Source organism: Gambusia affinis, linkage group LG05 (assembly GCF_019740435.1).
Source record: "Gambusia affinis linkage group LG05, SWU_Gaff_1.0, whole genome shotgun sequence".
NCBI classification, from domain to species: Eukaryota; Metazoa; Chordata; class Actinopteri; order Cyprinodontiformes; family Poeciliidae; genus Gambusia; species Gambusia affinis.
The window spans coordinates 26750351-26765532 of NC_057872.1; the positions used below are offsets into that span (position 1 = coordinate 26750351).

At 36.5% G+C, this 15182-nt stretch overlaps 1 protein-coding gene across 4 annotated transcripts; it reads right to left on the bottom strand.

The window, feature by feature from the left end:
• Positions 1–3446: 3446 nt before the first annotated feature.
• LOC122830649 (uncharacterized protein C1orf232) lies at positions 3447–13900 on the bottom strand. 4 transcript variants are annotated; one of them, XM_044116167.1, is made up of 8 exons: positions 13740–13900; positions 7638–7768; positions 7339–7457; positions 7167–7240; positions 6880–7086; positions 5398–5475; positions 5094–5200; positions 3447–4730 (listed from the first exon to the last, which is right to left on the bottom strand). In XM_044116167.1, the coding sequence occupies exons 5-8, from the start codon at positions 6958–6960 to the stop codon at positions 4376–4378; spliced, it is 621 nt and encodes a 206-aa protein (XP_043972102.1). In that variant the 5' UTR covers positions 6961–7086; positions 7167–7240; positions 7339–7457; positions 7638–7768; positions 13740–13900; the 3' UTR covers positions 3447–4375. The 4 variants fall into 4 exon arrangements, with proteins under 4 accessions (XP_043972102.1, XP_043972104.1, XP_043972101.1 ...); XM_044116169.1 differs by having other exon boundaries at positions 7335–7457; XM_044116166.1 differs by lacking the exon at positions 13740–13900 and having other exon boundaries at positions 7339–7442; positions 7638–7757.
• Positions 13901–15182: the final 1282 nt, after the last annotated feature.

A 15182-nucleotide genomic window follows, 5' to 3' on the forward strand; every position in this document is an offset into this window, starting at 1 on the left:
GACATTTCCATAATTCTACCTATAAATCATCTCTCCGACTAACTTCTGGTCTCAAAATTTTAGAGACAAAACAAGTCTGAGGACAGAAAAAACAAGAATTGTTTGGATTTCTCACCTCATTAAATGCTTGACAAAAGTGCCGTTTGTGAGATTAAGAAAGCTCTATATACTGTTCCTGTGAAAAGGAAACAGTCTGTGCACAGAGAACAGAAAGTAACAAAATAGTGGAAAAAAAACTCTTTGGAGAAAAATTTGGGCTGTAACATATCTTTCTGACAGGACTGTAAAACTTAGATTTAAAAACTTGGCATGTCTACTGTATTTGTGTGCAACTAAATAGAATTTTTATGTCAGCTGTTGGATCTCAGTTTTTCATCCATCCATATACTATCTGCAAAGAAACAAAGTTAAAACTTATTCTGAACTCTGTTATCCTCAAGTAAATTTAATATTAGGCTGTAAATAAAAAAAAATGCTTTGATTTGAAAGCAGCCTCTCTTTTCTTACAGTTATTCTCCTGCCACTTCCTAATGTAGTGTACATTTCTAAAGCTATTTGGGAATTTTCTTTCATACAGAAATTTGACCTCGGCTTCCAGTTTTTAATGCAAAGGCTATGAATCTTTCCCTCCCTTTGCTGCTACAAAAGCTTAAACTATTTTAGGAAGAGAGTCTGTAAATTTAACGGTGTATTTGTTAAAATTTCTGACCCTTCTTCCAGAAAAGCATTTTGGAACATCAGACACTTTCGTTGGAAGTGACGGTTGCTGCTCTAGCTCATCCCAAAAGTGCTCAGTCAGGTTGAAGTCAGGACTCTGATCAGTCGAGGTCTTCTCTACCATGTCATTATGGAATTACTCTGTGCACTGATTCACTATTATGTTATAACAGGGACAGTTTGTTCATTGCAACTTAGGTGTTGAGGCCAACCCATGAAAATTAGTCCCACACACTCTAACTCTTCTTTACCTCAAAGTTTACACTTTGCATCACATCTTAAGGCTTGGATGCAGCTGTTTAGACACTGAAACCCTTTCCAAAATGCTTTCTATGCACAGATCTGGAGCTAATCTGGAGCCCATGTGGGGTCTGAGGGCTGTAGCATCACACATCAAAACCCCAAAACGAACAATTATGGAAATTATTTTTCACAAATCAAATTAAATCAAAGCAAATACATCCTGCAAAATTCCTCCTTGTATCATTTGTTTAGGTTAGATGGATCACCTTGTCAGCGACAAGGCCTGTTTTTATTAATGAACTATGAAATAACTTAACAATTCATTATCCAGCAGCATAAATGATTTTAGTTAATGCGTTGCCCATGTACCACAGTTGCTTTGATCAAGTCAACTCTACCCTTCAAGTGGTGTTGTTCTTTCAAACAGTAGTTCCAGAGGCAGCAGGTGTGCTGAACTATAGAACTCACTTTCCACATGAATAAGATGTGACTCACTAGTGGGGAATCCAAGAAGAAAACAGGGCAGGAAAAAAAACCCAAAACAAAGACCAGACAGAGAGCTCTATGGACAATAACAACCAAAGGAGTCCAGGTTTGGTAATTAGTAAAATGAAACCCAGTGTTCAGCCAGTGGAAAAACGGATCAACTCAGATGAGAAACTTGCAACATTGAAAAACAGAAGCAAAAGTACAAGCAAATTTAATAAAACCTAAACCTGATCTGTATTTTTATTTTTATTTCATTTTTTAATTGTTTTTTTTTTCAGTTTTATTCATTTTCACAATCTCCAAAACCCTTAGGAAACTGAGTGGTATGGAGCTGCTCTTGTTATTGCTCTTTTGTTCTCTTTGCACTACAGTTAAACTTTGATTTTCCTTCCTCCATATCAAGCATACATTTTTGTTGACATTTTACACAAGTTCAACTTTCCATTCAACCAATAAACAGTCAAACACATGCATTTCATCTAAATTTCAAATTAGATGCAACAGATTCCATAAATATCTTTGTTATTCAAATGAATCTAAAGTAGATAAAATAGTTCAGTTGCTGTCTTGGATGCTTCTGGAAAAGACTAATGAAGAAGATATTTCATGTTTTAATTTTTTTCTGTGTTGAACTTTTAAGATATTTTTAGTTTACTCATAAATCTCGAGTGTGAAGTGTTCTCAAATCTTACAGAATGTGCATTTTGGTTTAATTGTTTGTGTGCTAAGAAAAAAGATCAACTTTTTTGAAAAGATGCTTCTTGTTGTAGATCTTCCGTAGATGCTTTTTTCCTGAAGGAAAAATCTTTGTCTCACTTCTGACTCGTCCATGTTCTGCAAACTTCTTTTCTGTTTTATGTCATATAACTGAAATATGTAGTTCAACACAAAATGTGGGGTAATTGATTCTCCTCTAACCTTATTATATAAGTACTTAATCAAAAAGAAGAAGTTCCAAATGCAGAACATGTTGCTTAGCTGAAAGCAGGGAAAGATCTGTTGTGATTCAAAGTGGGACTGACAACTGTAGGGAAGTGTGGACAGAGCTACTGCGGCTCAGTGAGTCTCACAGAATCCATGATGACAGCTTCAAATCTTACTGACGCTGGAAATGGCTAAAAAAAGACCAGCCTGGGCTTCTGGTGCATTTGCTCAAATTATTTGTCTTTTATTTTAAAAGGTGAGATATCAAATTCAAATGGAAATCTGAAGTCCCAAATAGGGAAAAGCAAGCTGTGTTTTATCTGAATCAACACCTTACAGTGAGAAAGGAAATGGGGGTTAATAAAACAGGAAATACAATAGAAGGAAACAGGAAATGAGGGAAGCTATTTCTGACACACAATACGATCAGTTTCCAAAAAAAAAAAAAAAAAAGATACTTAGATACCTAAGGGAAATTAAGTAAAATGGTTTGTATAAAAGGTTTACAATAAAACATACGTTTCTAAGGGTAGTGGAGGAAAACACAGCGAAAACAGAGAAGAGTTGATCAAGGTTTTCTCATTCCGACGTGAATAGCGACCCCTGCTGGTCAATGGTAGCAACTTTTCAACTTTGGAGTCCTATTTTTTAAATATTTGAGATATGAAAAATAACAGAAAAAAAAGTAATTAGTAGAACTATTTAAAATCTAATTAAAAAGTTAAACTGGGAAAAGAGCTGCAGAGCTGCTGTAAAGTTTACAGGCATTTGTATTTAGATATATTTGAGTTGTACTTTATAGACGCAACAGATGGGATGTAAGATATTTAAAATGCTCAAACATACAGCTGTCAGAGGCTAAATTTCAAAGGTTTTATGTCAAGGCTATGATAGGCCCACTATATGTTTGCAACATGTTGCAAAATTTCTTTATATGTGCAAAGTTGATGAGACTTAATTGTGAATCTTCTACTTAACATTTAGGCACCACTTCACATTAGTCACAAAATATCCAAGTAAATTTTGCACTGTTGTTGTGTTTTAGAGATCTTTTTAAATGAGACTGCAAAATGTTCAGGGTAAACAGTCTTTATTTTGTCATATCAGAACCAAAAACAAAATAAACATACAAGTCAAGACCCAAAAGACACCAAAATAACAACATCAGCCAATTTCCCCTGTCATGAACAAAAAAGATTCACACATTGCACATTTCAGTCTCAGTCAAAGATTAGAAAATTCAAGTCATGGTTTCAGATTTTATGACCAAACACATTTTAGTCTTTCATTTCACATCACAAAGGAAGAATTTCTTAGTAAGTGCTTGCCCATGCAAAGGGTCTTACCATAATTAAAGACCTTTGAGCTGTAATTCTCTCTGAATAGGTTAAGTGATCAGATCCTCAGCTAATCCAGCTATCGCTGCCTTTAATCTTTTAATCCAGTTTTCCCCTAAACTACAGATTAGGTTAGATTTGTTGAAAGGTAGGTAAGCCCCTTTTGTCTTGTTTGAAGAAACACTGTGGTGGAAAATTTGACCACACAAACTCCATTTTAAAGTTTTCAAGGGTTACTGAAAACAGCAATAAACCTGTTTACTTCACATCATGGAGGGGTGCAAGCATCACTTTACAGAGATAAGGAGATAGGAATGCACAGTTCACCTGCCCTATTACTGAGGCACAAATTCATTTGTTGCAGCATTAACATTTAGGCTTTCTTAAATAAGTAGACTCTAAACATTTATTCTGCAACATTTACTTCTACAGTTCAATGTGTGCTGAACTGTAGAAGTAATCCAATGTTTAATATTTAGTCCAGGATCAATGTTTATACACACCACATCCCACCTTTTATGGTTGATTGATTGAAAACAAGTTTTAATGTCTTTTTACCTTTAAGACCTGAAAACAATCGAATGAGATTATAATGAAATAAAGTTAAACTAAATATGATTTGCTGCAACATTTTGTAAGAATGTTAGAAGACATCTTTGTAGCGATCAGTTGGTCTTATTCACCATGCCCTTGGTTTTCAGCTCTGCCAGCTTGCTGGTAACAAAGTTCCACTTAAAGGAGGCGTCTTCGCTGCTCCCTCCCAGCGTCACATATTTAGAGAAGCTGTTGTTGCTGCTGCTGCTTCCTGCTTCCGTCTCCTCAGTCGGGCCAACCTGCTGCTCCTCCCCTGCAGCCTGAGTCACTCCTTCCTCACCTGACTCTGCCACGCCCTCATTTGCAGCTGCAGCAGCAGCAGCAGCTTCAGCCTGCTTCTTTGCAGCAAAGTTGGTTGCAAAAGTATCCCAGAATCCACTGCGCCTGGTCGGTCGAGGAGGCTCTTCAGGTTTTACTGCGAGAGGGCTGAAAGTTCAGGAATGTCATGGGTGTTATTGACCGTGTGCTTCAATAATGTATCAAATCCAATTTAGGCTAAAAAAAAAAAAAGGGGGTGGATATAATCAAAATTGTTCAGCTTGATGAGAAATGCTTAATCTTGAAATAGACAAACTGAACTAGATATTGTTGGGATAAAGATGATGAAGTTCTCTTGAGATTTTCTTTCAATGATAAAATCACTTTATTAACTCTTCATTTTAGGACCTCAGAGAAACATTTCATATAAAAGGTATTACAGACTTTATATTAATACAGTAAACCAGTCATACAAAAACACCTCTGATTTTGACACAAATAAGCTGGAACATAAATACGCTCTGGACTCACTGGTCAGCGACAGGCGGGCACTCGGTCTCCTCCAGAAGCTGGTGCTCATCCTCTTTGTTGAAAAGAGACGAAAACCTGTTCCAGCTTTTAGCCCCTGCCCCCTGCATCTGAAAAAGCAGAGATGCAAAGGTCAAAGTTCATGTGATAGGATAGGATATATTTCAGATTTTCTATAAAACAAAGACCCCATTGCTTAGAAACTCAAAGGAGGAGTTTTAATTGTATTCCCCATCAAGACAGGTATTGCACCGACTTGTCCTTGTATGTTGACATTTATCAGTGCTCAGGTCGGTTGATAACATACCTTTCTGGCCAGCTGAGAGACAGCGTTGGGTCCTTCATCCTCCTGTATTGGACTCATGTCATGTTCTATCTCTGTGACCTGCAACAGCATTGAACAAAATGAATGTACTTCACCTTTCCACCATCCAATGTTCAATTAATGCCGTAGACCAGAGTTTCTGAAAAGATACCGCCATCTAGAGTGGGTTCTGAATACTGCAACCTTCAGAAACTGTGGTAAACTCTTATTAGAAGAACACATTAATTGTTGCCTTCCAATACACATTGCATTGTCTGACACTGAGGATAAAGACATTGTTTTATTTTATCTATTGCTATTACCATGCAAAATAATTTAAAAGTTGTTTAAATGTGACAAAAATAAGCTCTTAAGATCCAGAGAAACCTCTATTACTTTATAAATTTTGGACTTAATCTTAATAAACAGGGGGAACTAATATTTAGTTTTGTACTTGTACCTTTTTGTCTTTCGTTTGGGTTGGTTGTTTTGTTTGCATTTCCTTCTAATTCATGCAAAGCAGTTTAAACGGCCTTGTGGCTGAAAATGTGCTTTACCTTCCCTAAACTGACTTGCTAAGCAATAGGATCTGTAAACTGTGAACTCTTTTCACACATGCAATGCATTATTTCGTCCTAACAGGAACTCTAGCAGTTCAACGAGAGCACAAGTTGAAGATGTCAGCTGATATGATCCGAGTGTGCGCTGAAGAGTTGGCTATCTGTCTCATCCCCTGTCAGTCAGGCAGTGGAAGGCCAACTAATCCGCTTGCTCAGCTCCAAACTGAGATCGAATTTCTCTGCTCTGCCACGAACTGGGTCAGCACAGCACCGTCTGTTGCAGCAGCAGCAATTGCAGCAAGAACTAAACCTGCTGCAATTGGAAATACACAAGCATTTTGTTCTTCAAAATGTAAAAACTCTGTTCTAAATAGATGATCTTGGAAAAAGTGCCAAAGATGCTTTAGAAATTTGATTGCCGTAGCTATTTTGCAAGAAGTAGTTTCCACATTAAGGGCAGCCTCAGAGTTTAGTTCCTGTAGATAAATTGATGGTTAAAAGTAAAAAATATTCATTTCCTCAGATGTTTTTACAGATAATTTTTTTTCTTGCTTAAGCTTTTAATTATCTTGTGTTTAGGTTTTTTTTCTAGTTACTAAATATAAATCATATTCAACCCCAGTAGACAAGTCAAAATGCAATGATGTTAAAAATAAAATTAGCATTTCTAAACTAATATTTTCATGTCTGAAGTCTCAGACAATATTTAACACATAAATTAGTTAAAATGCACAAGACGAAGGACAATACATGGTAACAACTTTCATCAAGTCTCTTTCATATCGAAAGAACATCATCCTGCAAGATATAGCTAACTTTGTTTCAAATATTACAAAAATAAAACAAGTGACCTGATCTTGGCATTAATCATGTGAGATTTCTCAGATTTGATCATTTATCTCCTTCTTGTGTGTAAATCCTTTACCTCCTCTGCAGTATCCTCCTCATACTCAGGATTCAGAGTCTTCATCACTTTGCCTTTATAAACCTTCCACATGGGATTCATGTTTGGACAAATTGATGCTCAGTGCTCAGAGGAAACACCTGTGACGACCTCTGTCTCTCCAGTTGCCCACCCTCCACCAAGTCTCCTCTTCCAGCTTCAGGACGTCTCAGTTGGGCCCCACCAGACCTGTTTCCATGTGGGAAAACTTTCAGCAGGCGATAAACACAGAAAACCTCTTCAAAATGAACGTTGGAGTATTTTCATACTTTTCCTTTGATCAAATTTGGTCTAATTCTTCAGGCCAAACAGGTTAGCAGCAGCTGCCGTGCCAATACGGTGTCTGCACAGATAAAACTAGTAAATCGTGTTGCTCGTGCATGAAGCCAAATAAGTGTGAATGCACATGCACTTGCATTCGTCACAGTACATTATACCTGCCTTGGTTACTTGGAAACAGGTGTGGATTTCCTCATTTATATTTTAGAGGGTCTCTTTTTGCAGAACCAGAGCTGTATTGTCTGCCAACTTTGGTAGGACGGCTCCTGCACACACAAGAGCTAATTACAGACATGGGTATGTTAGTAAAGACAACCTCAAATGTTCTTTTATCCTTTATTTCAACTTCATATGAATTCTTAACTTGTGTTCGACACAAACATACAATCCTAGTTTTGTTTTGCTAAATCTTTTTGAGTCTGAGTTGTGTTTAGGGAAATTGTGTATTTATGGAAACTCACCTTCACGCAGTGTTTCTGTTACAAGGCCACTTCCTCATCATCCTTTTCACAGATGAGATTCAGGTGTGCAGTGAGGGTTTTTTTTTTTTTTCTCACTCTGCCACCTGGCAACCTGTGATGGCAGTCTGCTGCTGTTAGATAAAGATGCATAAAGCTCTGACAAATGACTGTATATCACCAGAACTATGCAAAGTTTCGCTTTTGTGACTCAATTCACGTTTGTGTTAAACTTAAATGTTGTATTTAATCTGGTAAAACCTAATAAATTAATCCTCTTGCTGCTTTAGCAAAAGAAAGGACTGATTATAATCTTGATTGTCCATCAAAGAAATAGGATCTAACTTGTGTTGCTGTCCTGTTCCTGATAACAGATTATTAGTGCTGAATCTGTTAAGTCAAACAGATCCATCATTTGAAAATAAATACATTCAAGTGAGTAAACAACACCACTACTTCAACACATCTGTTGCTTATTTGAAGGGAAGCCAGTTTGCCTGGGCTGCTCAGGTTTCACTCAGCAAATAAAGGTCACACCCAATGATTTATCAGAGCCGACACACAGGGCAGTGCAGAGAGGGTTGGTGGATGGCCTACTTATATTTTTAGAGAACATAAAGTACCCTAAAAACACCAGCTTATAAAGTAATTGCTTACATATGGAAGTACTTGCATTTTTTAAGGTTTAAAAAAAAATAAACTAAAGTTTGCAATGTTCTGCACTTAATATGGATTTGTTAAAAATGTACCTCCTTCACAAGAAAGTTGTTCATGATGTGTCATCATCAAAGTTTATCAGCATGTTGATACTTTTATTGCCATAATTCCCACTTGTGCTTTTCATGCTATAAAAGGACAATTTCATCAATGGTTACTGTTTCAACACCTGCACAGAAAATGTTTTACATAAACAGTACAAAAACGGAGTTAACATGTCTGTTTTGGTAAATAAATGTTAAATAATTATATGTCCTATTTTTATTACACAACTCTTCTGTTTTCTAGATTAAACACTAAGAGACTCAGACAGCCACCAGATGGCTCCAGAGATTTTTGACACATTCACCTTGGATTTGGTGATGTTGAAAGAGAAAGCATTGCTTTTTATTGGGTTTTTTTGTTTGTTTGTTTTGTTTTGTTTGTTGTTGTTGTTTTTTTGGGGGAAAGGGGGGAACAGGGAGGCATAATACTCTGTTTTTATTATTAATTATTATTATTATTATTATTATTATTGTCACTGTCAAGAAAATCCAGTGTTGGACCTCAGGCCAAATATCTTTAGGGATACAAAAGCAGTATCTTTCTTAATGTTTTCTGTGAATGTTAAAATAGGTTTTTCTAATTGCATGTTTTAACTAAATATTTTCCTTTTCAGCAAGACGTGTTTCTGCAGAAGTTTCTCACAATAGATCTAATCAATAGTTCTTAACTTGGTTAAATCTTGTCTTATTTTGAAATGGAAGACTTTTGGCAAGAAACTTTGAATGACTTAAGAATGAGAATGACCTAATTCTACTTAAATCTAAACAATTACTATGCTATTTTTAAAATGATGTATTTTTGTAGATGCACTTTTTGTGTTTTCCATAGGTAGTTGGTTCTTTTACTGTAGACTTGTCATCACTGTTCTCTTTACCACCAGAGGGTGGCGACAGTAAAACACTCCTATTCTCAGTGTTACTTAAAAGATGTGGAACAGAATGTACAAAACACAGAGAACATTTTAACATACATTTGCATACCACAGTATCACATGCATGGCTCAAAATAGTCAAATATTACTAAACCTGGCATTATCTTACCCAGATTAAATGCCATAAAATCTAAGGTTTGCATTTCACTTATGAGGAAAAGTAAAGTTTTATTTTTGAAGAGGAAAATGGGAGCAAAAACAAAACATGACAAAAGTTAAACTTCAATATGTATTCGATTAATTTATTTTTACTAACCAGACCTCAAACCTTCAAAGTATTTAAGATGGACATTGAAAGAGTTGACAAATTCAATAGAGCAGCTGGAAATATGGCCAGAGGGCTAAACGAAAGGAAGAGAGTCAAACTGGTTCCTTTAGTTAAGTAACGTTCAGCAAACAACAAACGCGATGCGACATATGAAAGAATTATCACCAAAATTCATGGAAATAAGGAGAACAAGATCCGAAGTATGGAGGAATTTTTCTGCTATAATCCAAGAGCACACATTTTCAGTCCGAAAGCAGGACTTCATGGCAGAAAAATTCCTCTATACCATACCGAAGGCCATTCAAAGTATGATAAAAGGTTGTTTGAGTAACAATTTTTAATCATGTTTGTAAAATTTGCAAAAAATTAAAGAAGCTTTTTTTTGTGCACCATTAATAAACGCCAGTTTATTGTTTTTTATTCTTCATTTTTGTGCAAGAAGGAAGAAATGTTACAAAGGCATTTTTTTTTTTTTTCAAAATCATGCCCTGTTTGTTCTCACAAATTTTTTTCCTGCATATGATTTTTGCAGGAAAAAAAAATCTACCAGCATCGCATATCAAGAGACTTATATTTCTGTGTATCCAGTGTTCTCATTTTACAATTCACCTACTTTACAAATCAGTTCCCGTTTAGATTGTGAAGCGAGAATGTCTTAATATATATTATCAGAAAATGCCACATATTCTGAACTGGAATTCAAAATGAATGCTTAGATTCTTTTCATCTCATGTGACAAAGCTTGAGCTATTTTGCATAGAAAAATGGGTGAAAGTGTTAGTATGTAGACCTGTTAGTATGTAGACTTCATAAAGAGCTTCTATGTAGTTATAGTCTAAAAAACCATTGATCCTGGGTTCTTATTACATTGGGAAACTGCCAATTTTTTGTTTTATTTATATAATGTGAAAATCATGACTCATTTCTATTCCACTATGCAACATACTATAATGCACTACTTTCAGTTGATCTGTTACATAAAATCTCAATAAAATACATCTATGCGTGTTTGACGAAGTGCTAAGAAAAGGGGGGAAAAAGGTTTGAAAGTTCATCCTACTCTGAAATGTAGCAAAGAGCATGAATCTGGAGTTAAAATAGCAGTTTCTCATAGCCAGTTGATGCCGTGTTGTCTTTCACTACTTATTAAATCTGAGAAATTATATTTAGAAGGTCCTATGTGTCATGAGAAATTATTTTTAATGATAAGTCATAAACACATTCTGAACAGCAGAAATTTTGCTGGGCTTTCTGCCATCACACACTGGTGATGAGAACATCTCACCCTCTGACGTTTGTTCGACACTGAAATAAAATTTTCTATATGATTACATATTTTGTTATAGCTGCTAGTCTGGATATTTGTTCTTATATTTTGCAGCCTGACAGATGCAGTTCTGCTTTGACCATTATTCTCTGGTTTACAAATCACCAACTTTACAAAGAGCTGTCTCTTAAAAATTTTAAATAATAAACACTATAAAATGAAAATAAAAATCATTCTGTATCTCATTTCTGTTAAAATGGGTGCAGGTGTATTATTACAACACATGACATGATAAATTTGTCCTCATTCATCTAAGCAGGATCCTGTTTGCAGGACTTCGTCACCTCCTCTCTCCAACTAGTAGCCATATAACCGCTTCCAACAATTTGTTAACTTAGTCTACGTGTGAAGGGAGGTTTAAAACTTTCATAGAGCTGATGCGTGGTCAGAATTACGCTCTGGATGTTCCACACCAAAATAGACGTGAATGTAAAGACACTCACTTAAGAACACGAAGGCAGGATGAGACGTGTTTAATAGGTAAAGGGTGTGAAATGAACCCTGCTGCGCTTTGCTCCAGTATCTAGTGCCAGTTCCTGTTTTAGAAATACCTGCATGATAAAAATATGATAGAGAAGGTCAAGGCCCTGATGATGCTAACTGTCAGATGGAAATAAATGGGGTTTTTTCTCTTTCAAACTGCACGTGCTGATGACATTATTGATGCAGGGGAACCTAAATAAGCAGAGAGGGATTTTTTTTTTACCTTACAAAAGAGGATATTCAGAAGTAGTATTGAGAGTTATGTTGTGTAGCCAGTCTTCAAAACATTTTCTGCCATCACCAGCTACTTTGTAATGTGTTTTTCTTTTATGGATGACTTTAGTTTCAGCTAGACATATTTTCTTCAGTTGTTATTGGAGCCTATACAGTTGCTAAGCTAACTCTGAGCTATGACACCTAAAATAGCTCCGAATTTTAAAAGTACTGAAGTTGATGTGGCTGAAAATAGAGTTTTGAAGGCATCAGTTAGGTTAAACAAAATAAATTAATCAAATGGATAAATAATTTTTTCAACTCTGATTATCAAGACCTACCGTCCTGAAACTTTTAGGTGAATTCTTGCTTCAACATACCTGAATCAAATGACTAATCACCAGGCCTCAGCAGAACTTGAGGAGCTAATTGAGTTATTTGATTTAGGTGTGTAGGAGCAGGTATTTATCTAAAAGCTACAGGACAATAACTCTGAAGCACTGGAGTTGGAGGCCCTTGGACTGATTTAAAACAAATTCTCACTTACTTCATTTTCTGACCACCCTTTGTCTTGTTTAGAGTAAAGGCCTGAAAGGGGGTCAAGGGGGCTTGACATTGGTTGCTCTCTGCTTGTCAGTCCTTTGGATTGTTAACAAAGGAAGAAATCACCATGCAAGCCCACACTCCCACCCAAGGCCGATTTAGAGCAACCAATTAACCTAACAAGCCTGCTTTCTGGATTGTGGGAAAAAGAACAGAGGATGCAGGAAAAAAACTGACATGCATAACCTTCTTAGCTGACATTACCTACCACTTTACTTTCTGATTTTCTAATAACAGATGCAAAGGGATTATTTTTTGAAATTCTTAATAAAAACATTGATTAAAAAGTTGAAAGATTTACAATCACCCCAGCATGACTGTGGCATTTGAACTATGCTCTTCTGGATTCTGCAACTAATTTGCTAACTTTTTTTCTGAGAAAACTCTAAAGAAAATAATGATCATTTTCTAACAGGACATTAAATACAGATTTGATCTTCAACATGAAATCCATTATCAATGTTTCTAATCTATATCAAACTGGATAAATGTCAATTCCATAAACTCAACCACTGAAGCTTGAAATACATTGTACATTAATTAGCCCGCTCCTGCTGTCTTGAGATCCTACTCACAAATTTTCTTAATAAGGTTCTGTCTCTCATTGCATCTGATTTGATTTAAATTGTGAGCTCATCCCTTCTATCAGATGTTTCCATCCCTCCAAACTTTAAAACTGTCAAACCGCTGCTAAAAAAAGAATAACCTAGAGAAACTTCCAGAAAACTATAGCAATGCTGAAACACTGTGTGGAGGTTCCTCCACAATTAACCCAGTGTTAGTATTTATTTAAATGTTTTCATACCATACATTTATAAATGTATGGTATGAAGTAGTCTCCTCGTTGTGAAGTATTACTGGTATGAGGAGGAACATTTGGCAAGAAGTCACAGGACTTGGCAAGTAACATGTTTGATTTTAACAGCTGCACACACACACACCAAAAAAAAAAAAAAAACACCATAATGTACCTGAGAGCTTGTGTGCTGATATGCATATGCATGTATTTGGTTAAAAGACTGCAAGGTCACTTTTGCTGGATAGCAACAGTGCTTTCAAGTCCCAACCCCCCCAATCCTTTCATATTCTATGTACAGAACATGTTTTTTCCTCCCAACTGTAAACTTGTTCAAACTGGCTACGTGGTTACATTCAGCGCAGCTGGAGGCGCTTCTCCAACCACAAGCCCTGTCATTTCACTCAACAGGATTCTAAAGTTCAGAATCAAGAGGAAAGAACACACATTCAGTCACACAGTAGATTTCTAATGAAGAAAAAAAAAAGCCTTGCTGCCTTGAAAGACTCAGTAACACCTGGACACTCTCGTTCTGATACTGATCGTTTGACAGTTAAAAAAAACCTAAGGTGTTAGTTAGCTAAAACATTTTGAGCATGCTCAGAAAAGATAAAAAGCTCTGGTTAAGAGCAACAGAGAAAAGGTTGGTTTGTGAAGATAAGTGGGCATCTTCTTTGGTGTTTGGCTTATTTACATTTAGTCATAAAATCACCAGTCCTAACCTTGTTGGTGTAGATCAGTGTTTCTCAACTGCAGTCATTATGGGCCACTGCCTGCATAGCTCAAATGTGTCTCTGTTGCACAAAAGCTGATCCAGATGATTCGATGACCTCCTCTGGATGCCATCAACTGTTGCAGAAGTCTGTTAATCACCCACTTATTCAGGTCAGGTGTGTGGCAGAAGAGAAACACCTGAAGGGCAGCGGTCCCTGAGGACCGGAACAGAGAAACACTAGAGTAGGATTGATTATGTTTGCTACTTCTGCTATGAAAGTGTCTGTTGCAGTAAAGCAGTGTATGTTGATGGTGAATCTTTTCTAGTGTGAATTTTTATTTTTTGTCACCTAAGAATCCCACATGTACAAACATTCCCTGCAAAACTCAGATATGCCCAAATATACACACTTGTTGAAGAAAACAACAACCCCCTCTTCCTCTTGAGCTATGATAAACACCAGGGTTGGCTTATGAAAAAGGCGTACAAGCCTGACTGAGAGCAAAGCCAGTATGGTTTCACATTTATGTCCTTCTATCAAATTAGAAGGGTGTGACTTCTCAGTGTTTCCATCTTTGACCATGTTCTCAACCAACAACAAAAACACAACTATCAACCATTAATGCATTTAAAACACCAGATCATTACTGTGATAAACTATATTTTTACCTCTGTTTTAACATAAACTTAGTGAGTCAGATAAAATGCTGTAATTAGAAGCGACTTCTCTAGTTCAGCTTCCTAGTCTTTGAAATATGAATGGACTGGCATGTCAACATGAAAGCTGATCTTCCCACATGACTTCACCTGTATTTGCTCTGCAAGAATTCATTTGTTTACACATAAAAACATTGGACCAGAACTTACTAAAATAAGTCCTTATAACTGAAGTTTTGGATTTTGTTTTTCTGTCTAAGTATGATTTATTTATGAGCTGCAGCTTCATTCACCCATAGTACTGGGGATTATGTCCTTACTTATGAACTGACAGCTTCTCCTTTCAATGTGGAGCCAATTTTGTTCGGAAGATATTTCACAAGACTGCAGTGGCAGTAAATTTTCAAGTGCTGAGTGACCCCACCAGTTCTAACTGGACAAAGCCACTGAGTTTACAACCTACATTCATATGAATCCCCACATGTCTCTGCTCTCCAGTATCTACTCACACCTGTCTTCAAATGTTTGATCCAAAATTAACCTACACTGGCCTCATTTGCCTCTGTGAAAACACGATGGACGCTGCTGCCAAGGAAAGATTAGATGCAAAGATTCAGATGGCCCAAGAGGTGACATGAAGAAATTAGAAAGTGGAATCTATCATTCAGCTCAGGACTCTCTTTATAGCAGCTTTGGGTGTGGAACTCCTGATTGACAACATGGTGTAGCTGGAATGTTATCAGGTGCTGCATGATGCAGCCATGACCGAGAAGGAAATAGAGAAAAGGGTGTT